A 24,552-nucleotide genomic window follows, 5' to 3' on the forward strand; every position below is an offset into this window, starting at 1 on the left:
CTCTTCCGTAAAGAAATGCAACTTTATTATTTTCAAGTACACATGGAGTATGTCAAACTAATGTCTTACAAAAAGGTCACCAAGTAAAGGTCTTGCAAATGTTTCTTTAACAAACACATGAGAACTGATGATAATTAGCCCAGGCACGCGCTGCTTCTACATAGATATTCCTAAAGTGCTTCAAAAGTATTGTTTTAGGTAGACTAAACAGGCCACCCCCAGCGATGTGGTTTATGCCCTTACTTTGCTAGACAAGTGCCCTTTTTGTTGATTGTGCAAAGATAAGCTTTGTGCACAGTCAACACATCTCGGGTGAATCAGGCCCAAATTCATCTGGCTTCCAGTCAGGTTTCCGAGCCCCAAGCCGTGACTCACTTGTTCTAAGGTGCTTCTGAACAAGTGACATTCCAGTGTAGCGGGGCGAGCGCCCCCGGGGAGGCTGTCTCTGGGCCGCCTTCCTTTCTGCCTCAGGCCTTCCGTTCCCCTTAGGTGTCTCTTGCTCGGTTCATCTGGGTGTCTGTCTACAGGAACTTCCCAGTGCCTTCTAGGCCAGGCTTAGAGAAGCGGCAGACGCGCATGCAGAGCAAGACTGTTAGTCTTGGAGTTGGGGGGGGGGGTGGTAAGGGAAGGAAAAGGACCTCCCGTAGGAACCTGAAACTAACTCCCCATCTTGGAAAGTGGGCGAAATGATCACTAGCGGGAAAGCAGTTTGCCCGGGAGGAACAGCCCTCCTAACATTTGCTCTCTCGTGGTCCAGAGCTTCTGCCCGTGCTCACGACCTAAGCTCATTCTGCATGTCCCCGGAAGACAGGAAGGTTCTGGAAGTTCTCCACCCTGGTTCCCGCTGATGGCCAGGGAATTCCTGGAATGAAGCCGGTTCATCAGGATGGGCACAAAGGGGAAGGGGGTGGCTGGGGCAGGGAATGAACCGGCGGCTGTCCCTCTGGGAACAGCATGGAGGGAGGGCGTCACCAGGTGCATGGGACAGAGAGAGCTGGAGCATCTGGGACACCCGGGCCCCAGGGCCCAGACGACACAAGCCGGGGGTCGGTGGGGACTGCCTGGTGCACGGGTGTGGGATCCCAGGGAGCTTCCGGATCGAGCTGGCCTGCCTTTGCTGCCACCCTGGCGACATGTGAGCTGGCAGGAAGCTTTAAAAGGGCAGGACGCAGGGCTGGAGATGCCACACATCAGCTGTCCTGTCCTTGGCACTCTCTTCCCCGGCTCCCTTTACCGTATCTGTCCGTCCGCCCGCCTCCCAACCCCCTGCCCAGCTCTCCCCTAGAGGTTCCTAACCAGCCTTGCCTGGGGGGATGGGTGGCTTCGGCAGCCAGCTTCCCTTTCCGGCCCCACACCTGGCACTCACCAGGAGGAACTGCGTCTCATCCCCAGCGGGGGCAGGGGGCAGCGTCTGGCAGGAAGCAAAGGACGGGTGGAAGGGACAGTGGGGTAAGGCCGGGGAGATGAAGGGACATTGGTGATCTGAGACGGTCCCCTCCTCCTGGTTCAGACGGGTCCCTGCCTTTGGGTGTTGAACTGTTGTAATGGCAGGTGGGTGTGCAGGGACAGAACAGGGAGGGCTGGGGTAGCCGTTAATTCCTCGGAAAAAGTGGACCACAGAGCAGAGCGCGTGGATAGGGATCTGGGAAGGACCCTGACGTGTGGGGTCTAACCCGGTTGTTTGTAGTTAGGTCTGCAAGGCAATCACCCCGAGCTTAGTTACCCATTCCCCCCAACTTAGCCTGCTGAGTGGCCTCATTCTCCCTCCCGGACCCTCCCCCGACACCTCCCAGTCCTTTTGCACCACCACCCCCAGCCCCCTCCAGGCGCCCTTGACCCTGGTCCTTCTTCAGACGGCTCAGTAGTACGTCTCCTTCTCCACCCAGCCTGTGGGAGAGATGGGGGGGGGGGCGCGGTGTGAGTTCACGGGGGTGGGGGGCAGAGATCTGTCTCCACGGGCTCGGGGGCTTACGGCCACGTGCAGCACAGGCCTGGTGCAGGGGCCCAGGGAAGTCTTGAGGAGGGTGGAAAGGGAGGGGAAGAAATCAGGGAGCTGGGGCCCTGGGGTTAGGGAGGCTTGTATTTAGCACAGTTCAGGGTGGGCACAGAGTGGGTTGGGGGTGAAGATTCAGGGGCCATGGGGGTAACAAATGAGTTTCGAAAGGGCAAGCGCCCATTGTGGCCGTGCAGAGATGTGGCCGTGGGGCTGGCCGCTCATGGTTTTTCAGAAGTCGGAAATTTGGATTTTACGTGAAAGCCTCCAAATTTCAGTCATTGGACCAATTAAAAAACACACCCACCCAGCAAAGGGCAGACCAGACCAAACGATATCCGTGGGTCATATTTGGCTTGTGGGCCATCCATTTTCAATTTCCAGTAAGTGGTCAAAAATGCTTGTTGGGAAAAACAAAACAAAACAAAAACCTTGGTCGATGCCCAGGAATCAGGAGGCCGGGTTCTAGAGCCAGGTCCTTGCTTTATGACCCCAGACAAATAAATTCACCTCGGCACCTCTCCATTTCGGTAAAGTGTGGAAGCGGGACGAGGTGACCTGGAGGGGTCCTCCCAACTCTTTGTTCTCTGGTCGCGGTGGAAGGAGTAGCCTGAGGGCCACCTGTGTGTCAGGTGGGCCCAAGCCTGGCAGTAATGGGGTTCAGCAGGCTCAGGGCTCCTAGGACCAGGGGCCCCAGGATCTGGGGGACATGAGGAAAAGGAGCAAGGATCCGCAGTAGGAATGCTTTGGGCGTGGAGCCCGGGGCAGGGTGGCCAGCAGTGGGGTGCAGCGGCGGGGCGCAGGGGTGAGGGTCGGGGGGCTTACCGCCGGGATACCGCCGCAGGATGAGCTTTCGGACCTCATCGTAGATGAATATGAGGAGGCTGTAGGGGAAGGCACAGAACCACCAAGTGACCCTGCAGGAAAAAAAGAAACGGGAGAGTGTCAGGGGCATCCCAGGGCGGTCGCAGAAAGTGGGGTTTGGGGACCAGAACCTTGTGGGGCCCTTCTGACGACACACTCACTTGAGTGGGTACATGCGGAGGGCCACACCCATGCCCGGGCAGTAGGACAGGAAGGCCGCCAGCGCTGTCTCCTCCAGGAGCCCAAAAATCAGAATCTTGTTCCTGGAAAGACAAAGAAAGGAGGCGGTGTTGGAAGGCGGGGTGACGTGGGGGGAGATCCAGGGAGACCCTTGGTGGTGGAAGGGGCAGAGGCATGCCCGGGACCCATCACAGACGTCGCCCTACACCCTCTGTCTTCAAACACCCCCTTCTCAGGCTGCACAAAACCAAAGGAGATGCTCTTTACGTTTTCTGCCTTCGGATTTCACCTCCGACTGTTGCCCAGAACACACATATTCATCCATTAAATGAACGTTTCCAGTGTGTGGGTTGATGCGCTCTATGCTGGAGATGCTGTGGTCAACACAAGCTTCCTTCTGCCCTCCCGCAGTGTATGGTCTTGTCACGGGTCCCGGCCTGCGGTCTGCGTCAGTGCGTCTGCCTAGCAAGGGCCTTTGGAAGCCCTTTGCCTCAGGGTTTGTGTACGTCTTTCACACTCTCAGGGCCTCCCCGGCCCCGGTAGTTGCTGCTCGTCGAGATCCCATAAAGAGGAGAACGTTTGTAAAGCACTTAGCAGAGAGGAAGGCGTCCACTCACTGGAAAGGAAATGCTAGAAATGTGCCCACGGTCTTGGAACCGAAAAGCAGGATAGAGCGAGGTTCTGAGAACAGTTTCTGGAGTCAGACAGCAGAGTCTAGTCTCAGCTCTCCCACTTACTAGCTTTCGGCTGTAAGCGAGGTTCTGGAACCTCTCTGAGCCTCATGTTCCTTCCCTGAGACATGGAGATACGACCCGTATATCGTAGGCTTGCTGGGGACGGGATAGCTCTGGAACGTTCGCAGGGTGCGGTTGCATTACTGGTCAGCCTGTTAAAACCTCACGCACCACATGTCTTTTTGGCCGGGGCTCGTACTTCCCAAGCTTTCCACTCACTAAAGGATCCTTCCCATTCTTTCTTGACCACGTTCTAATGGATTGTTGTCTCTCAGGCTACATTTGTTAATAAGTAATGAATACCATTTCCCCATTTAACATTGGAAATACACACGCTTTCCAAACAGAGCCTCTTGTGAGCGTGGGATCACGGATGGCCCTTCACACCCATGATTCTGCCTAAAAGTGAAACTTCAGGAAGCCTAACAGCCCTCTCGTAGGGGGGTGATCTCCGTAAGGCTTTGGAATCTTGCAGCCAGCATCACTGAGGACCCCAGGACCCCGGACCCCAGGTGGGGCAGCCGCTGGCCAGTGGCCGTTGGTATCATCAGTCCCCCTTCTCTTTTCCATTTGTCTCTCGGAGGGCTGGAGGCAGCTGGGCGGTGTGTTCCCACCTTCCTGTGTCACCTGTGTGCAGCACAGCATGTGATCCCCACAGCGGGACCCCATGTCTTCGATTTTCTGCTCCCGGTCTCCCCTTACCGCACCATCCAGCTGGTGGACTCTCCTTCCGCCGTGTGACCTTGACTTAGCCAATGGACCTTCCACCTTCTTCTCCCCGGGATCTCAAGCCTATTAACTTCACCAAGGTTTTGGCATCTCGCTCTCCCCCCCCCCCCCCCCCCCCCCCCCCCCCCCCCCCGCTAAGAAATTAGCTCAAAACTCACTTGGGGAATCGCGTCCACTCTTTGCAGAAGAGAATGGCGGTGATGCCTCCAGAACGAACCACCGTCCATGCCACAGTCACAGAGTAATTACTGAGTACCGAGCAGGTGCCAGAGGGACAGGCGAGCCACCCAGGGCAGTAGCCAAGAGCTTGGGCATTCGAAGCGGACCCGGGTGAACGTTTACCGCCTGGGTGACCTCAGGCACGTCACGGAAACTTTTTGGGTTCTCTGGTCCATAAATTGGAAATAGCACCTATCTCATTGAGCTATTGTGAGGTTAGACAATGTGTTTGAGTCACAGCACGATGACGGGCACGTGATAACTCACACTCTAAGAAGGCAGCGAACCTGACTCCGAGCAGCTCCCAGCCCCCCATGAGGATAACGCAATTCCACAGGGCGGGTGCCATAAACTGGGGCTTCCTGGGCGTGGGGGGGGGGAGCACAGGGCACCCGTGTTTAGGGCTGGGTGTCACTAGAGTGTGAGACGAAGGAGGGAAAGAGGGAGGAGGCACACGGGAGGAGGGAGGAAGAGAGCAGACTCTGCCGGGGGAGGGGTGGGGTGTGGGGGGCCCGGGGGCGCTCACTTCATGCCCTGCTGGAAGACCGAGTTACGGCGGGTCTTGCAGATGATGAGGTCGGCCCACTGCACGACCACGATGCTGGCAAAGAAGGCCGTGTGGCACGTGAACTCCACCACCTTCCGCTGCTCGTAGGTCTGGGAGGGGGGCGGGCAGGTGGGGTGGCGTGAGAGGCGAGGGCAGGTGCCCAGGGCAGCGTGCTGTGGCACTCGCTCAGCCCCGGGCACCAGGCGCCCTTCGCCCCCAGCCCCCGTGGGCCACGAGGACCACTCCTGCCGGCACTGAGCCCGCCCTCCCCGGCCCGCGTGTCCCCGCTCGCGGCCCCACTCACCCACTCCTGTCCGTAGCTGTCCTCTAGGTCGTTCATGGACCGGTCGTCCCAGTCCAGGCGGATTCCCAGCAGCCGTGATGGCAGGAAACCGTTCTCTGCCAGGATGACGAAGTAGGTGAAGAAGCCACCCAGTGCCTGGATCATCCCTGCGGGGAGTGGGCAAAGACAGGCCCTGGGTCAGAGGAGGAAGCAGAGTGAGGCCAGAGATGGATGTCCCCGACCCCTGGGTGGGGGGGCTGGTCCCCGGCCTGGGATTTCGCGGGGGGCTCCTCCCCCGACAGCTGGGCAGAGACTTGTCTCGGGGTCCCCCCGGGGCCCCAGGGCCCCTCCGCACCGATCTGTCCATAGGCCATGCTGATGAGCCTCTCATTAACCAGCTTGTCCGTCTGAGGGTTCCTGGGCTGCCGCTTCATGATGTCACTCTCAGCCGCCTCGTAGGCCAGGGAGATGGCCGGGACCTGTGTGAGGGGCGCGCGGGGGGGAGAGGGCAGCGGAAGGGAGGCGACAGGTGCACAGGACCGTCAGTGAGGAAGAACCTCTGATGCAGTTCAGCAAACGTTATTAAGACGCTGTTACGGTCCAGGTCTCGGACTTCTGTTCCCTCGACCGTCGCAGCCTGGCCACGTGCCCTGGCTGCCCTCCTCCACCCCCCTGTGCCCGCGATCGCCTCGCCCGTACCCCGCTCCGACCCCCGGCCTCACCATGTCTGTGCCCAGGTCGATGCAGAGGATGGTCACGGTGCCCAGAGGCAGGGGGATGTTGGCGATGATGAAGAGCAGGAAGGGGGTGATCTCGGGGATGTTGCTGGTCAGGGTGTACGCGATGGATTTCTTCAGGTTGTCAAAGATGAGGCGGCCTGTGGGAGGTGGTGAGGGCGTCAGGGAGACGGGAGGGCCCCCTCCCCGCCCAGGCGCTCGAAGCACGGTGGCCCGTGTTCCCCAGAGAGGGGGAATGCGCGTTTGAGGGGAGCCGAGGCGGCGCGCGGGTGCCTGGGGTCCCGCGTCGGCTCTGCGTTGGGGTCCAGAGGCCTGGGAAGCCAGCGCCGGCTTAGCGTCCCCGACGCCACCCCAGCCCGCGTGGCCCCTCACCCTCCTCCACGCCCGTGACGATGGAGGCGAAGTTGTCGTCCAGCAGGATCATGTCGGCGGCCTGCTTCGACACGTCGGAGCCCGAGATGCCCATGGCGATGCCGATGTCAGCCTTCTTCAGCGCGGGGGAGTCGTTCACGCCGTCCCCCGTCACCGCCACGATGGCCCCCTGGGCGAAGCACAGAGGGGCTGAACTCACCACTGTGACACGTCGGGACCCGTCCCAAAGCTCACTCTGCTCCCGTCATCGCTTGTTTCTAAAGGTCCTCGCGCCCGGCCCTTCCCTCTCCGGCTCCTCCTGAGACGTTAAAACTCTCGGGGGGCCTCAACTGGCGGCCGTCTCAGGGCTCAAGACAGGGTGCTCTCGGGAGTCTCCTCCCGGCCCGGGGAGGTTTGGGGCTGGGCTGGGCGGGGCCCCCCGAGGCGCCCCCGTCGTCCTCACCTGCCTCTGACAGCCCTCCACGATGATGAGTTTCTGTTGCGGGGACGTCCGCGCGAACACGATCTCCGTGTGGTTCCTGAGGATCTCGTCCAGCTGCTCCGACGTCATGTCCTTCAGGTCCGAGCCGTGCACGACGCACGCCTTGGCTTCTCTGGACGGCGGGGACGGAGGTGGCTGAGCCCCCTGCGTCCCCACGCCCCTGCCAGCCTCCTGCCTCCACCCGCACCCCCATCGCTGGGCCGCAGGGCCCCCGCCGAGTCGGGCTCCCAGGGCCGTGGGCCTCCTCCCCCTGTCTCCATGGGTGGCCTCCTTGTCCCATCTCTCCCTTTGAGGAAGAGAGGCGGCATCCTCACCGAGCAGTCGTTGCTAGGCAACGTGCTAGTTCTCTTACATGCCTCTCGCCCCCATGGCCACCCTGCAGTGTAGACAGCACCCTAAATTTGTAGTTGAGGGAACGGAGGCTCAGGACGGTAGAGTGACACCTCCGGGGTTACATAGTCAGTGGCACAGCCTGGACACATTCAGGACCGAGCAGCCGTCACTGAGGTGTCCCAGGCAAGGCCTGCAAAGTCCCAGAGGAGCTATCCAAATGCCCCCGGGGACACTCGAGCGCTCTGTGGGACAGGTTGGGTTGATGGGGGACGGGCTCCTGGGAACGCCTCACCTGGGGTTGACCTGGCTGACAGGAATGTTGAGCCGGGCTGCGATGTCCTCCACAGTCTCATTGCCCTCTGATATAATGCCCACACCTTTGGCAATGGCCTTGGCTGTGATCGGGTGGTCCCCAGTCACCATGATCACCTGGTAGGACGGAGAAAAGAGAAAAGAACAGCAGTGTTCGGACCCCCTCCCAACCCATTCCTTTCCCAAAGTCAGAAAAGGCCGGACCACCAGACGGTGGGATTCACAGATCCCAGCCCAAATGGTGCAACTGTGTGTGTGTGTGTGTGTGTGTGTGTGCACGTGTTGGGTGGGTGACAAGTTGTACTTAAGGGATCAAAGATACTTCACCAGGGTGGAGGAAAGCCTCCACGAAGAGTAACAAATTAACGAGGGTCTCTTGGAAGAGGAGCCTCAGAGACCGTTTAGGAGTTAGGATTTCACGGGATACGAGGCCGTCCTGGTTGGAAGGACCCCCTCATCTACCGGTGAGGGACAAAGGCTTACAAGGGGCTGTGACTCAAGGCCCCTGGGAGCCGGGAGTAGGAGACGGTTTTCTTAGTGCCCACTCCGTGGCTGCAGGCCATCCAGCAGGGCAGAGGAGGGATGCAGGGGGCACAGCCCCCCTTCCCGGCCCTCGTCTGCCTGTACATCTGCCTCTGACACCCCTTCTCCACGGGGAGGAAGGGGATTCTTGCAGAATGGACGGCACTGCTCGGGAGGGTGGCTGGCATCCGAGAGGCCGGTGACGAGGCTCTCGGTCACGAGCGTGAGCGGATCAGAGCCGGATGAACAAGCATTTGCACGTGCGGGTCTGAGGGCAAATGTCACAGACCCCGGGGAGGAAGCCCCTTCAAGGCCCCCTGCCTTCTCTTGCACCCCCGCTAGCCCCTGCACCTGCCCCCTGAAGGCCACGTGGGCCTCCCAGTTGAAGGCAACAGCATCCTTGCGGTCCTTATGCCGCGTGACTCCTCTGAGCATTCGGCACTGGCCACCACCCCCTCCTTGAGACCTGCTTGTCTGCATGGACCCCATTATTCCCGGTTGCCCTCCCCGCTTCTTCCGGCTCTTTCCCGCCTCCTCAGGGTGGCCGCCAAGTGCAGCGGAAGAGGCGGCTGTGGAGGCGGATGGACACCGCCTGAGCTTGGACACCGGCCCTCCCCAGTGTCACTCCTCGGACCCGTCTTTTCACCGCGTCTCGGCCCAAGGAGGGGACGAGCCCCACCCTCCAAAGTTGTCGTGAAGGGTAAATGGCGCCAGGTGGGCACTCAGCACACGTGAGCTGGGACGCCCCCCTCTCCCTTCCTTCACTCGCTCCTCTCTCTCTCTCTCTCTCCTTGCCTCAAGACTGGTGGCCCCGGTTCCATCCTTGTCCCCTTCCCTGACCCCGGTTCTCTTCCCGGCCAGAACGATGCAACGGACTAGCCGGCCTTCAGCTGCACCTGTGTGCTGGTGAGCCTTGCTCTCCGGGCCCGACCCTCTGTCCTGGGCTCTAACCTGAGGCCAGCTTCCCCGGGGATGTCTCTTCCCGGGCGTCTCATGGACGCTTCCAACTGAAGGCCAAAAGGGAGCTCATCATGCACTCCCACCAGCACGCCAAGCCTGCCCTCTGTCCCCGTCTCGATACGGTCCTGTCTGTGCATTCTGTCCCTTTGTCCCTGCATCTTCCTCACTGACCATGTCCAGCTCGGTCACTATGTTCTCAAAGCATTTCTCTCATGTGACTCCTCGCCTCCAGCCCGTTGCCACCGCCCTGGTTCAGGGCCTCACCCCTTGCCTGAACTATGGCAGTGGCCTCTCTCCCTGCCTCCTTGCCTCCCGTCCTCCTCCAGATCCAGACCCTCTGCACGGGTAGCCTCCTGAGAGCTGGATCAGCCGGGACGCCTGTGCTCTCTGGGGACTGCAGGATGAAGCCCAAGTCGGGCATTTAGGCAAAGTCCTTCCAAATGGCCTCGGCCCAACCTCCCAGTCTCCTGTGCCACTCGCCTCCCCCCACACCTGCACCCCACGTGCAGGCTGACGCCATCAGGGCACGCACTGCCTCTGACCTTGACAGCCTTCCTCTCCCTGCCTCACAAGACACTCCAGCCTTCGAGGCCCAGATCAAATATCGTGCGCTCTGTAAAAACATTGTCCAGTTCTCTGAAGCAGAATTAACTGCTCCCTGCTCGGAGTTCCCTGGGGGATCCGTCCCCCGGCCTCCGTGACGGCACCGATCGTGGCCAGAGGCAGCCTCACCAGCAGGAGCATGGCTTTCCAGACCGTGTACCATGCTTCACATACCTGATCCGGCCCTTACTGGCAGATTTATTTCGGGAAAGCGACTTACCCCCTCTGAGTCTCAGCTTGTTTTATTTTTAAACGGGGATAACGACGCCTCCCTCAGAGACAGAGCGGTTACGGGGTTGAGAAACCCTTTACGGACACACATACACACACGCGCGCGCTTCAGTGTGGTAGTTAGGAAAGGGAGGGCTGCCTTGGGTCAAACCCCGGCTCTACCACTTATGAGCACGTTCCTTCGTGCCTCAGCTCCCCTCTTCTGTTCGAAAGGAAAAAAACCGGTGCTTACGCATCAGGTTCTTGCGGAGATTAAATGAGATCATACGGGTTAAGCGCTGAGAATAGTGCCTGATTCACATGACCGGCGGTTTGCGTTATGCGAGTACCTGGCCCGTGGTAGGTGCTCACGACCCCAGCTCTCAGAGTGTTCTGTGACTAACCGTAGGGGCATTTATTTCCCCAGGGAGCCCGTGAGCGCCGGAGGCCAGGCACCACATCTCCTTCGTCTTAGAACGCCTGCGCCTGGCGGAGCGCCTGGCCCTCAGTGGACCGACGGCTTGAACTGATTGGGAATTAGCCGAGACGCCGGAAAAGGAAGAGCCAGCCGCGGCACCATGACTGGCGATGAGACGGGTTAAGGGGCTGGCGAGGAGGGTGTCTCGGAGACAGGAAAGCGGAAAGGGTTTCCGTCTGTTTGTTGAACTCGGGCACCTTGAACAGTGCCTGGTCCGCAGGGGGTAAACGATAAATATTTGCAGAATGAAGAACGAACGAGGCACAGAGGAAGGAGTGGCCCCTGGGGAGCACTTGCAGTCGGACACGAGGGTCCAGGAGGGGTGTGTTTGGGGGATGAGGACGAGAGCCAGTCGCTGGGGGCGTGGGGAGGGAGTGGGTGCCCACAAGAGCCTGCTAATCCCACCCCAAATGCTAGAGAGCGTGGACATTAGTCGGGAAGTTGGACAGCCAGGTGTCCGAAGCACGAGTGCCAGATGGGCTCAAAATCAGAGTAGAATGAGAGAGGGAGGCGATGTGCATGGTTACCTTGACCAAGAGGGACCAGAGCGAGAGCTCCAGGCAGATGGACAGCTTCCCCTCTGGGTCCGTGGGAAGGCGGCCACCCGTGGCCTGGGTGTCCGCGAGGCAGCAGCCCCTGCAGGCCCTTGACCTTCGGCGTTGGAGGACGGGGGGGGGGGGGGGGGAGGAAGGGAGGGCGTACCTTGATGCCCGCACTGCGACACTTGCCCACGGCGTCCGGCACGGCAGCCCGGGGAGGGTCGATCATGGACATGAGCCCCACGAAGCAGAGCTTCTCCGTGGGAAAGTTCAGCTCGTCTGTGTCAAATTTGAACCCGCGAGGGAACTTCCCAGACGGCAGATTCAGCTGACAAAACCCTGAGGCGGGCAGGAGGGAAGAGTGAGTGCGACCAGGGGCCCGCCTGGCTGTCCCCAGAGCCCCCGCCCCGGGGAAACCAGTGAGGCCCGGACACCCTTCTGGGCCCCGCTCCCGGCTTTGGCCTCTCACCCAGCACGCGCTCCCCCAGCCCGCCCAGCTCCATGTAGGCGTTCTGAAAGGCGTCTTGCATTTCCTTGTCCAAAGGGATCTCCTTGCCCTGCACCAAGATGGTGGAACACCGGTCCAGGATGCGCTCCGGGGCTCCCTTCATCACCAGCACGTGGCTCTGGGGGCTGTCTTCCCGCTCGTGGATAGACAGCTGGAGGGAGGACAGGTGGTTACAGAGGGGGCCATACGCGTCCCTGGTCCTGGGACGGCAGAGGCCGCTAAGGACACCTCCCCTAATAAGATAACCCCTGATCCATCAACCGTCGTCAACAGAGGGAGGGCCTCTGCGTGTGAAGGCGAGTTGGGGCCTCACCGTCCCAGCCCTGTAAACTGAGCGTCCTCTTCCCCTAGGACATTCATTCACCTAACAAATGTTTGCCCAGACCAGCTAAGACAGGCACTGCGCTGGCGTGGGGGGCGGCACCTGCCGCCAGGCTGGCCTCAGTGTGCTTAGGCGGGGAGTTCTTGGCATTGAACAGGTGCCTGCGGCCTGAGGGGTACCCCAAGGCAATTTCAGGGGTGCCGCTGGGCGGGTTGGGAGGCTGGGGCCGGAGCTGGGAGGGCGACGGGCTGTAGTGAGGAATGGAAGTTTGGAAGTCAGAGGGGGTCATTGCAACCAGACATGGGTCACCGCGGCTTTCCTGGGGCACGAGGCCGGGGTGAAGGACGCGGCCGAGGCTCCCACCCTTCCTAGGTCTTGCGCGCCCCCCTCATTTCGGCCCCCTCCCCGCCCCCGTGCTGGTGCCCGACCGGACCTGGTACTTGTTGGTGGAATTGAAGGGGATCTCCGCCACCTTGGGGTTTCTATCCCTCATCTTCCTCACGGAGCCGCAGGACAGCTCGATGCACTTGAGCAGAGCTGACTCAGAGGCGTCGCCGGCTGTGTCCCGCTGCCGGAGGAGAATTCGGGGTCACCTGGGCCGAGGGAGGAGGGCACCCAAGCCCCCCCCCCACACCCCAAGGCTGTCGGAGGGTGTGAGAGGGGGAGCTGGGCGTCAGCAAGGTGGGCAGGTGCGGAGGCGCCCCACCTTCGACACGGAGATGTTCTCCTGCCCGGCCTTGAAGACAGCGCGGTTGCAGAGACCGGCAATCCGAGACAGGGCCGTCCACGTGGGGGATCGCTTGTCAAAAGTGGCCCCTGGGAGGCAGGGAGGGAGAAGCGGGCGCGCGGCTCAGGTCCCTCGTCTGCCCCCTCCCCGCCTCGCGGCCACGCGGGCGCCCTGGACGTCCTCCGGCCCCTCGCCCCCTCGGAGCGCCCAATCACCGGACTGATCTTCGGTGGTGTCGGCCTCATGGATCTGGTTGTCGAACCACATGTGGGCGACGGTCATGCGGTTCTGGGTGAGGGTCCCCGTCTTGTCCGAGCAGATGGTGGAGGTGGAGCCCAGCGTCTCCACCGCCTCCAGGTTCTTCACCAGGCAGTTCTTGCGCGCCATGCGCTTGGCGGTCAGGGTCAGACACACCTGGGAGAGGGAGGGGAGGAAGCGGGGCTGAGCCTGGAGCCCGGCGTGTGGTGACCTCGCCCCGGACCAGGGGTCCCGCTCCGCCAACACCAGGTGGGATCTACACGCCGGTGGCGGATGGATTCGATTTCGGACGTGCCGGGCTGAGACCAAGGGGTGCGTTCGGGGAAGCGAGGCTGCGCGGCCGGAGTCCAGAGCGGGCCAGCGCAGAGCTGGGCGAAGGGGTGTGACAGCCGCTGGCACAGAATGGGGTGTGGCGCCTGGGGTGGGGGTGGAGAGCAGAGCTCGAGGCCTGAGAATCAGGGTCGGGGGAGCAGGAGGAGACCACGCAGGGGGCAGAGGAGAACCGGAATAGTGACGCGTCGCGGTGCTCAGTGGAGGGGAGAATTCCAGGGTGTGGACAGCGGTACCCGTTTCCGCGGCAGAGTCAAGGAAGGGAGCTGAGGAAAGGGCACCGGGCTTGCCAGTTAGTCACCGGTGACCTTTGGGGGAGGCTTTATGGCACGGTTGGCCGGGGTGAGCCGCAGCCCGCAGCGGCTAGCACGTCGGGGGTGAGCAGGGTGGCTGCCTCGCGCCCCCGGGAGAGAGACGGCGAGCCGAGGCGCAGTCCTTCCCGAGATTTTTCAGGCTCCAACTCTGAGCCATCCATTAAACGGGAATCTGATAAGTGACTTTGGGGGCTGGAAGCGAAAACATCGCTGAGAAACGGTAAGCCCCTTGAGGAAAAGGGTGGCGAGACCCTCCCCGGGTGGCGCTCAGCCTGACCCACTCACGGTGACAGTGGCCAGCAGACCCTCAGGCACATTGGCCACGATGATGCCGATGAGGAAGATGACCGCCTCCAGCCAGCTGTAGCCCAGGATGAGGGAGAGCACGAAGAAGGAGACCCCCAGGAACACGGCCACCCCCGTGATCAGCTGGATGAAGTGTTCGATCTCCATGGCGATGGGTGTCCGTCCGACCTCCAGGCCTGAGGCCAGCGTGGCTATGCGGCCCATCACTGTCCGGTCGCCTGTGGCAATCACGATGCCCCTGGCCGTGCCTGCAACATAGAGGGGAGCCCGGAACTGGAAAAGGAAGGCCGCTGCAGAGGAAACGAGCCTCAGACTCCGGTCCCGCGGGCCGCCCCCAGGAGGCCGTACCCCCCGTGGGTGGCCGTCTTCCCCCTTCGCAGACTACGCGTCCCAGCCCCCGCCAACCGCAACTCATTTCCTCTTGTCCTTGGGCCCCGAGGGGAGACCTTGCGGGTAAACCCAGAATTCAAATGGAGGAAGAATGAAATGAATGAAATAAAAACAGCGTCGGTATTTCGGTAAAATCAGTCTCCGGCTTGTTATGATCCGGAAGTATACGACGGGCACGGAGGAAAGCACCTGTTACGGGTTTTCCGTGTGGCCTTAAGATTTTCTCTCTCAACGTTGGGCCTGGGACCACACAGAAGGAGCCAGGCGGTCACCGACCCTTAGGCAGACACGGGTAGACCCTTGGGTCTGCCTCTCCAGAGGAAGAGAGAGAGAGGGAGAGCGAGAGGGAGGGCGAGCGCTATGAGGAAAGAGCACGCAGGTAGGAGCCGGCCAAGCGTGGGTTTGCACTCCCGTTTGACTTCCCGCCCAGGGATGGGTTGCCTTCATAACGAAAAGGGACGGTGCTGTGCTGCACCTGACGGGGGCCTGGCACGTAGCAGGCCTTCAACAAACGTCAGCTCCCTTCATTCCTCGTCCTTTCTCCACAGCCCATTTCAGAGTAAGCAACGCGAGTATTTTACTAGGCATTTTTACCAATTGCGGCAAATGTGGAGCACGTTTCAGAATCTCAGGACATTAAAAATGTAAGATATTTAACGTGTGGCGATTTGCATTATAGTTCCAATTTGCTAAAGGAGGGGAGCGGCTCAGAGAGACATAATACCCTGGGGAGAAGTGAGTCGGGAAGGAAGGGAGTGGAGGGGGGGGGCACACGGCCACCTCCGGCCTGTCCCAGGCCCCAGGTCTGGCCAGGCCTCTGTCCCCACCAGCTCTTGCCGTTGGGCTCTCTCCGAGGGGGCACGGCCACAGAGGGAGGGGTTTCCGGTAGGCTTGGGCTCCTGCCTTTACGTGGTGGCACCTCGGGAAGCTCCCGTTGGCCCTGGTTCATGTCCAGAACCCGGAACAGAGATGGGGCGCACGGGGCAAACTGAGGGGGGTGCCTGGTGTTCACCTGGCTCGATCCTCCCCAGCCTGCGTGCTGGTCAGAGCAAGGGTGAGACAGGGAAGCAACTAGTCCCCGAATCAGGAGAAATGGAACCAGTCAGTCCAACCGAAGACTTCTCGGAGTCGAGGCTGGTTTGGGGCATGGTGCGTGCTGTGAATCGTGTGCGTTTGTGTCTGTGCGTGTCCTGTGTGGAACGGTGTGTGTGGAAGGGACCGGTCTGGAACGGACTGCTTCTGCTCTTCAGGGCTCCCTGACCCCTCGGTCTCCTCCCTCTGCCTTAGGCAGGACTTTCGAGAATTAGGTAAGGCCGCAGCCCCCAGCCCTGCCTGGGGGTTCGGGATTCGGACCCTTCCGTGGGTGCTGGGCGGGGGCGCTCCCACGGGGCCGGCTTCTCACCTTCCACACAGTTGGTAGAGAAGAAACAGATATTACGAGTCTCCAGGGGGTTCTCGTGGGTGAACTCGGGGGAGCGGGTCTGGGGCTCCGACTCGCCTGTTAGAGATGAGTTATCCACCTGCGGAGGAAGCAGGCGTGTGCGCACGAGACGGGCTGACACACGTGTGCACACACAGCTGTCTCCGGACTCCAACCACGCTCAACCTCCGCGACACGATGGGCACATTACCCTGGCCCTCATCACGTGTTTACTCAGCTACTGTCCGTGCCCCAGTTCGGGATCCTGGCTCTCGCTTCTTACGTGACCTTGGGCTGGTTACCTAACCAACAAAACCTCCTCCATTTACCCATCTGTAAAATGGGGCGTGTAACCAGAGTCTCTGTGTTACACAACTGTAGGGGGCACCTCCTCGAACATCACAGGCTAAGAAAGTGGAACCGCCTAGGGTCGTGCACGGTCGCCCTTGCGGCCACACGCCACGAGAACACTCGCCTGGCAGAGTTAAAGGGGCAGCTGTGGGGGAGGGGCACCTGGGGGGGGTTCTGCCGGTTGAGCGTCCGACTCCCGATTTCAGCTCAGGTCACGATCTCACCGTTCGTGAGTTCGAGACCCGCATCGGGCCCTGTGCTGACTGGGCAGAGGCTGCTTGGGATTCTCTCTCTCTCTCTCTCTCTCTCTCACTGTCTGCCCCTCCCCTGCTCATGCTCTCTCTCTCAAAATAAATAAATAAAACTTAAAAAAAAACAGTAGCATAAGTGGATGTAAATAAAGCATCTGACACATAATAATGCCCGCGACATGATTGCATAAAGTGGATGTCCAAGAAACGCCTGACACACAGCCACGAGGAGACGATCCACAAACGCTCCGCGGGAGGCAGGGTTCGGCCGGGTGGCGCGGGGGGCAGGTGGACACTGGGCCTGGGTCTCCCAAACCTGCAGCTTCTAACTGGGCGCCCCCACCCCAGCTCTGTAGGGCCTGCGCCTCCGGGCCGCCACCTGGCGGCTTCCTCACCTTGCAGCCGTGAGAAGAGATGATCCGGAGGTCCGCGGGCACGCGGTCTCCGCCCTTCACCTCCACCAGGTCTCCCACCACCACCTCCTCGGCGTTGATCTGCACCTTCTCTCCTTCCCGCACCACCAGGGCTTGCTGCGGAGGGGGGACCCAGGCATCTCACGACGCGCCCGGCCCGCCAGCACCTTCCTCTGCGTGCTGGCCTCCCCCCTCTCCTCCACCCCTCGAGGAGAAGGCACCTGCGCCCTTAGCAGCGAAACTAGGTCCTGGCGTGGAGAGCGGGAGGGTGTTTCCGCCCACAGCGCCGTCTCAGAGCGCAAGTTGCTGAGGGGGAGGAGCTGGACGCTTCCAGAAAGCCCGTGGCCCCCCTTGGAGCCCCGTCCGGCTGTCTACCTGAGGCACCATGTTCTTGAAGGAATCCATGATCTTGGAGCTCTTGGCCTCCTGGTAGTAGGAGAAGCAGCCGGTGACGATGACCACGGCTGCCAGCACCACACCCAGGTAGAGCTGGAAGGAGAGAGGTTTGAGGGACTTGCTCTTCTCCCAGCCCGGGAAGGCCAGCTGCCCCTCAGGTGGGCATTCGGGGCCGCCTTTGTCCGTGACCGGGTGTGGGAATGGCAGAAGACCTTCTCCCCAACCTCCCCCTCCAGGCTCCTTCCTAAGAAACGGAAGGGGCGGGAGGGTCGTAGGGAGTTCCCAGGACCAGGCCTCTCCACCTGACGCCCAGGGATGCAGACAAGCCCACGGAGGTGGGAAGGACAGGGAGGGGCTGTCTCATTCACGGATGTGTGTGCGTGTGTGTGCTTACAGATATACAAAGAAGCCTCACCCCCTTTCAGCCTGAAGGGCAGAGGGGCCCGCGGGGCTGTGATGTGAGGGCCTTGTTCCCTGCCCCCGCTTCTACTGGGCTTCGGGCCTGAAGGACAGAGCCACGGGTGGTGGGCCCAGGGGTCGGGCGTGCAGGCTCACGTTGTCATTGGATGGTTCATCCTCCATGGCGGCCTGGATGCCGTAGGCCAGGAAGCAGAGAATGGCCCCGATCCACAGCAGGATGGAGAAGCCCCCAAAGAGCTGGCGACAGAACTTGACCCACTCAGGGGTGGTCGGGGGCGGGGTGAGGGCGTTGGGCCCATCCCGAGCCAGAATGTCCTGGGCCCGCTGGTTGGTGAGGCCCTGAGGGAGGCACGGACAGGCGTGTGAGCACCTCCTCACCGCTTCCCTGCACCTGCTCCCGGGCAGGGGAACAACGTCCGGGTGGAGAGAAAAATCCCACCCGGTCGGAAGGGGTGGGGGACCATCAGGAGAGGTCACACCGGGGAGGTGGCATTTGCAGTGAGCGCTGGAGGCCTCGAAGCCCGAGGAAGATTCAGACTGTGGCCCCCACTCTGGGCGTCCTCGGGTTGAGATACTTGCTGGTGAGGGCCGTGGTACCTCCTCCGGAGGGAGCCTGGGTAAGGCTGCCCGGAGAGGCCTCTGAACGGGCTCTTCCCACCACCTGTCTTCTTCAGATTCCCCTTTTCAGCCAGGAGAAACGGCCGGTGTGCTGACCCTCTGCGTCACACGGCTCTGAGCCATCTGTCGCTTCCCCCAGAGGCTCGCCCGGCCCTGCTCCGCGAGCGCCAGGCTGGTTCAGACGTCTCTCTCTGCACCCGGTGTCGCCCACACACGGTTCTAGAACCGCGCTCCACACGGGGCGTGGGAATTCTGCATCACCTTCTTTCCTGCCGCCAGACTTTGAGCGGCTTGGGGACAGGGGCCACGTGGTTGTCTTTCTATCTGTGCACTCATCGCTCTCCTAAGTGTGAGCTGAATGCCTACTACGTGCCGGGCTGTGTCGCCAGCTCTGGGGATCCAGAGCTGGACGTGACCCGTGAAGTCCCTGCCCCGTGGAGCTTATGACCTGGTGAAGCGATACACGATAAATAGTCGTCACTGCCAGACCCTTAAGAAAAATAAAGAGGGGCGTCTGGGTGGCTTGGTTGATTGAGCGTCTGACTTCGGCTCTGGTCACGATCTCACGGTCCGCGGGTTCGAGCCCCATGTGGGGCTTGGTGCTGACAGGTGGAGCCTGCTTGGAATTCTCTCTCTCCCTCTCTCTCTCTCTCTCCCTGCCCCTCCCCCGATCGTGTTCTCTCTGTCTCTCTCTCCCTCTCTCTCTCTCCCTGCCCCTCCCCCGATCGTGTTCTCTCTGTCTCTGTCTCCCTCTCTCTCTCTCCCTGCCCCTCCCCCGATCGTGTTCTCTCTGTCTGTCTGTCTGTCTCTCTCTCTCTCTCTCTGTCTCTTTCTCTCAAAAATAAACAAAAAAGAAGAAGAAAGGCAAAGGCGAAGAATTTTCAAAAGGGAAGTCAGGGAGGGCCTCCGGGAGGAGGTACGCACCCACTACAGTTTTCACTGACGCTTTGTTTTTCAAAATGGTGGGCTTGGTAATCTGACTGCGCCGCTTGCTATTTTCTGTGACGGTGGGAAGCTCGTCCCCCTCCACGAGAGCCCTTGCCGTCACACACAGGTCTACAGCACCCAACCCCTAGGTCTTGTGAGGATCAGAGAAGTGGACGTTAGGCGTCGCGTGCACCGTGGGGCGCACAGGTTACCGTGAGGGCAGTGAGGGGTTAGCATTTCACGGAGGTCACTTCCCCTGAGACACGTGTCATCGGAGCTGCCTGGGGCGGACGACGAGCCCCGCCTGGAGGGTGCCCCCGGGGGCCTGGCTTCTGGGTTCCCAGGAGAAGGGCAGGGAATCCGGGTTCTAGCTCTGGCTCGGGCCCCAGTGGTCACTGGACTCCGGGCCTCAGTTTCCTCGTGGGTGCAGAGGACAGGATTCCAGCTCTGAGGCCCCTCCTACCCACGGGCTGCCTGGCGCCCTCACTCCCAGCCCCGCCGCTCACCTTGGAGAGGTCCACTTGGTATTTGCGGCCCAGCTCATCCAAGGACAGCTTGTGGTCGTCCTGAGGAGGGAAGTCGAGTTACTCGGGGGCAGGAGGCTGAGCATCGTGTCTAGAACGCCTGTGAGCGCCGAGGGGCTCGGGGCTGAAGCGGGGGGCACGGGAGGGGCGGCAAAGCCTTCTGCAGGTGCGCTGGGACCCCTTTTCCACAGCCCTCGGGGGGCCGCGGCCCTCACCATGGCCACCTCCTTCTTCAACTCATCCAGCTCCTTCTCTTTCTGCTTCTTCTTGCCGCCTCCATTCTCCGCCGTGGTGGCCGCGGGCGAGTACTCACGGCCGGCCTGGGGGGGCGGGGGGAGAACCCAGAGAGTCAAGGAGGCCAGAGGCGAGAGCCTCTATTCCCACCGGGCTGGGGGCAGGGGGCCCAAAGGCAGTGATGATCCCGGGGGAGGAAAGGGTGGAGGGCGGAGGGGACCCCGGGCGCTCCGTTTGCAAACCAGGGGCGGGCTCGCGGGCTCTATGTGGGGATTTCAGGCCGAGGGGCTCAGAACTCAGGACCTCGCTCTCAGCTGCTTACTATTGGGCTTTGGCTAAGGTTCTGTTTGTTGAGCGAACCCCGCAGCCGGATACTAAACAAAACAGAAACTTTAAAAAGCTACCATCTAAAGCTATTTAGGATTCTGGAAGGCAGTGGCCAGGGCTGGGGTCGGGGCAGGGAAGGGTCTGCAGGAGATGGGGAGCATAGGGTCAGGGGGTGGGGCTGGAAATGGTACGAGCAGGGCTGATGCGCCCGCTGAGAGGAGCCAACGGTTGGAGGGTCAGCGTGAGCCCGGGGAACGGGGACACGAGGTGTGCCGGGGACCCTTTCCATCCGGCTGGGCGGCGGCCTGCCCGCTGCTGAGCAAGAGTGCGCGCAACGTGAGGCCCCAAGGCACAACCGGGTATGAAGGAACTGGGCCCCGTTGTCCAAAATACAGGAAATCGTCTCTGAGATTACATCTAAAACTAAACGTGTGTAACCCTCGGGTCCCTGCATTCTTGGGGTCCCCCCCCCACCCCACCCTCGTGAAATCACACGAACATTTTTAACTGGAGCCTCGTGAGCCTGTGTCCCCCTTCCTCTGCATGGTCTGTGGTGTTCTCACCACCGCCAGGCTTCCGGGGTCTCACAGGGGCTTCTGGGGAAGAGCTGGGCGATTCTCCTTCGGGGGCGGGGTGGGGGGGGCTGGCTGGGATGATGGGGGAGGGGCTGGGGGGCCATGACACTGCCTTCCCACTCCCTCCCCTCCCCTGCCCCCACATCCCTCAGGGCCACGTGTCCTTGTCCTAGAGGGAGGCTTGACTTCTGTCCCCTGCCTCCTTCTCCACTGGCCCCCGAGACCGTGCGAGGCTTTCAGGAGTGAGCTTGTCTACGCTACGGTGTAATTCATTTTTTCGTAAAGACTGGACCCCTGGATGGCATCTGGAGCCAGCATACTTGTCCTGTTTTGCAGGATAGTGTGCATTTTTAAAAGGCAGCCTTTTCTTTTAAAAGGCAGTTTTAGACTCACAGCGAAATTGAGCAGAATGTACACAGAGTTCTCCCATCCCCCCCGCCCCCACACGTGCTATTGTCCTCACTGTCAACATCCCCCCCCCCCCCCCGCCAGAGTGGCGCATTTGTCGCAATCGTGAACCTGCGCTGGCACGTCATTATCACCCGGGGTCCACCGTGTACATCAGGGCTCCCCTGCGGTGTCCGCTCCACGGGTCCTGGACAAATGTGTAAAGGCTTGTATCTATTACGGCCTCACACAGAGCAGTTTCACTGCTGGGATCATGCATTCCCCGCCCCCCCCCCCCCCATCAAAGAGTCAGGAGCCATCTGGGGAATGTGACAGCTGCCCTCATCACAGGCGTTCATGAATCCAACACCTGGAGGCGTAGCAGAGGGCCCGGTGAAATCAGGAGCAGGGCAGCGAGCTCAGGGCGAGGTGGACGCCCTTGTCCACCTTGCATTCGTTTGTTTCCGTGAGTCAAGCACACTTTGGGCTTCCTGAAGGCTGATCGTCTTGGGGAGACTGAAGCAGCCCACAGGAGAGGGGAAGGGCTCGCGGAAGGTTCTCCGTCTCCCGGCCCGGAAGACCAAAGAGGGCTCATTTAACTGAATGGACTGAGGTCCTTTGGGTTCACCAGGTCCGCTTGGCGGAACAGAACTGGGGAATGGACGAAAGGCAGCAAAGGGAGCAGAGACAAGAGATGAGGCCAGACCATCTTCAAGGTGACCCTCCAGAGCTTCAGGGGTAGGAACAGGGCCTGGGCAGAGTGGCGGTGGGGGTGGGGCTGGGGCAGAAGAGCAGAGCCCAGAGAATTTCTGTACATTCAGACGTGAAATGGCATCTGTGAGGTTAAAGTGCCCATGCACCTGAGGGCGTGTCGCACGGTGGTCGGGCTGGGCTCTTCCACGCAGCACCCCCTTCCCCTCGGTTCCCACCCACGGCAGGCACAGAGCTTGGGACACTCTGCCCCTTCCCCCACCCGTCCTGGCAAGGATCTCCAGCCCTGCAGCCAGGAGCCTGCAGAGATTTGGGGCCAGCGGGCTGCCCAGGCAAGAAAGAAAGAGAGGAAGCGAGGACCCCCCCTCTCCGCTGCCCCCCCCCCCCCAATGACAAGTCCCCCTCTCTGGGTCTTGAATGCTGAAGGAGAACAGAGAGTTCTTTCTGAGAGAGCCAGAGGCTGGGACAGAGTGGGGGCAGCTGGAAATCAGCCACGCTCCCCCCACTGCAGCCTCGTGGTGGCAGCGGGAGCGGGCTGGGCTCCCTCCCTCCGTCCCTTCCCCCAGCTCCCACGCTGCCCTTCACGGCCACAGGGCGCAGGGCGAGGGTTAGGCCTCGCTCTGTAGTGGCGCTACGGTGGGGGGGGGGGGGGGGAAGAGACGGGAGGCACAAGGAATCGTAGCAGGGGTGCGGTAAGGGGGGGCTTTCCCTTCCCACGGGGTCTCCTGGCAGGTTGAACTCTGAGCTCCAGCCCTAAGACTCCCGATTTCGCCCAATCTCTCCCTCCGAGCAGAACCAGATCTGCTCCCCAACTTGTGCACAATTGCTGGGGTGGAGGGCGGGGGGCGGGGGGCTCCAGGGATGCTGGGGGGAGAGGCACAGACCCTCGGCAGCTGAAGAAGTCAAGGTCAAATTGCTTCCCAAGCAGGGCCTCGTGTTCTAAGGTAGAGCTGGGGAGAGGGCCACCTCCCCTGGTTCTCTCCACGTGGGGTGGGGGGATGAGGGAGCATGGCGGGTAGCTTCCCCTCTCCCCAGTGCAGCTGAGGGTCCTCAGATCGGGTAGCTTCCCCTGGGCGTGACTTCCTGCTCGGTGACCCCCACAGCTCACAGGCAGCTCCTCGCAGACCCTCCCTCATCCACACAACGTGACATCGACGCTCACACATGCTTGCGGGCCTGTTTGCAAGTTGGCCTGTTGAGATGGAAACCCAGGTGCTCGCCCATGAGTATCTGCATCCGCTCTGGCCTGTGGAGAACACGTGTGCCACAGGCACACGTACACACACCCGCACACACACACACACGCGCGCGCACATGCTGGTTCTATTTATAGCTCCTACCCCAGCTCGGGAACCCTGGCGTCCAAGCCCGGAGTTTTCCCAGCTGCTAAGCTCAGTGCAATAACATGTCCTTCCCTGACCCCTCCCTGGGCCCAGAAGCTCCCCCACTTCTCCCCACAGGCACCCCCTTTCCTCACCACCCTCCTCTGTTTCTCCCCAGACCCCTTCTCTCCAGCCAGGATTCCACAAAAGGAAAGCAGCCAGGCACAGTGTGTAAAGGGATTGGGTGACTTCTCTCCATATGGAAATTGCATTTCCAAGAATTCAGGGCCCCGTCCCTGCCCCCCCCCACCCCACTCCACGGTTGTTAATCTTCCCCCCTTGGCATTCCCAGGGCTGCAGAATGTCATGGGCAGGGGTGGGCTGAGGGGGTACAGGCGGCTCTGGGAAAGTGCTCAAAGCCCAGGGCAGCGGGAGGGGTGCCGGGCCGGGGCTGGGGCCCGCATCGCTGTTCTGCCCCACGGCCCTCCCAGCTGCTGGCAATTCAGGGACCCTGGAGCTGGTGTCGGGGCCGCTTGGTGACTCGGGAGCCAGCCCTCCTGGCCTCTCCAACCTCAGACTGGACCCCCATCCTCTCAGCCCGGGACTCCCAGAGGCATGGATATTTTCGGGGGGTAGCAGAGGCAGGCAGCATTAACGGTGCCAAGTTCGGTTGGGCCGGGAGGCCAGGAGGGTCTGGCTAGAAGGTGGGGAGGCTCAGAGATAGAGATGGGGGTAGGGTGGAGGGCTGCGGGGCTAATCTGGGGGGCGCAGTGAAGAGGAGTTCACTTGGGCACCCGAATGCCGTGGACCCGTGGACCCGTGGACCCGTGGACACATTGGCAGCCTGAGAGACTGTCAGTCCGAGTTCACGCTGCCCCAGAGCTGGGCTTCTCTCTGCTCCTCCCCTCACACCCCTCCTCACCCCATCCTTCTTTCCCTCTAGCCTCCCTTACCCTCCACAGAGCCCTCCTTCTCCCTACAGAGTGACCCCTCTCTTTGGGAATACTTACCCCACGGCCCATCTTGGGGCAGAGTGGCTGGGGGGACTAGACAGGAGAGGTCACCAAGAGGATTCCAAGCTCACACCTCTGGTCTGGGACGGCCAGAGACCCCGGCAAACAGACAGAGCAGGCAGTCAGCCACAGGGTAGCTTTAAATAGGTCCCTCTCCCCCTCTCCCCCTCCTTCCCCTCCTCGGGAAAGAAACGTTTGTTGAAACAGGATCCCTGAGGACTCCTCCCCTCCCGCCCCTTAAGCAACAGGCGGGTGGACCAGGGACGGTCCATCTGTCCTGCTGTGTGCCCCCGTCGGCTCCCCCCATCCCCCCCTGGCCTGTGGCAGCCTCCACTGAGAGAGGCGAGAGGCAAGGCTGGGGCTGGAAGTGTGCCCCTTGGGGACAGGCCGGGGAGGGGGGTGGGGAACAGTC

The 24,552-nt window shown here is 61.2% G+C and overlaps 1 protein-coding gene across 1 annotated transcript; it reads right to left on the reverse strand.

Moving 5' to 3' along the window:
- LOC122212464 (sodium/potassium-transporting ATPase subunit alpha-2) lies at nucleotides 1-24,266 on the reverse strand. The gene is made up of 23 exons (XM_042926449.1): nucleotides 24,138-24,266; nucleotides 19,787-19,891; nucleotides 19,554-19,613; nucleotides 17,638-17,841; nucleotides 17,062-17,175; nucleotides 16,669-16,803; nucleotides 15,654-15,771; nucleotides 13,841-14,109; nucleotides 12,869-13,067; nucleotides 12,633-12,742; nucleotides 12,360-12,494; nucleotides 11,566-11,755; nucleotides 11,260-11,435; nucleotides 7,765-7,901; nucleotides 7,101-7,251; nucleotides 6,659-6,827; nucleotides 6,272-6,426; nucleotides 5,905-6,028; nucleotides 5,571-5,716; nucleotides 5,246-5,376; nucleotides 3,019-3,120; nucleotides 2,819-2,910; nucleotides 1-1,887 (listed from the first exon to the last, which is right to left on the reverse strand). The coding sequence occupies exons 1-23, from the start codon at nucleotides 24,147-24,149 to the stop codon at nucleotides 1,859-1,861; spliced, it is 3,063 nt and encodes a 1,020-aa protein (XP_042782383.1). The 5' UTR covers nucleotides 24,150-24,266; the 3' UTR covers nucleotides 1-1,858.
- Nucleotides 24,267-24,552: the final 286 nt, after the last annotated feature.

This window comes from Panthera leo, chromosome F3 (genome assembly GCF_018350215.1).
Source record: "Panthera leo isolate Ple1 chromosome F3, P.leo_Ple1_pat1.1, whole genome shotgun sequence".
Classification (NCBI taxonomy): Eukaryota; Metazoa; Chordata; class Mammalia; order Carnivora; family Felidae; genus Panthera; species Panthera leo.

Bases quoted from the DNA above. Each gene is read 5' to 3' on its own strand.
- LOC122212464 (XM_042926449.1), bottom strand. The intron at 19,614-19,786 runs GTGAGGGCCGCG...TTCCCTCCTCAG, and splicing joins TGAAGAAGGAGGTGGCCATG to GACGACCACAAGCTGTCCTT. The intron at 3,121-5,245 runs GTGAGCGCCCCC...TTGTCTTTCCAG, and splicing joins GTCTTCCAGCAGGGCATGAA to GAACAAGATTCTGATTTTTG.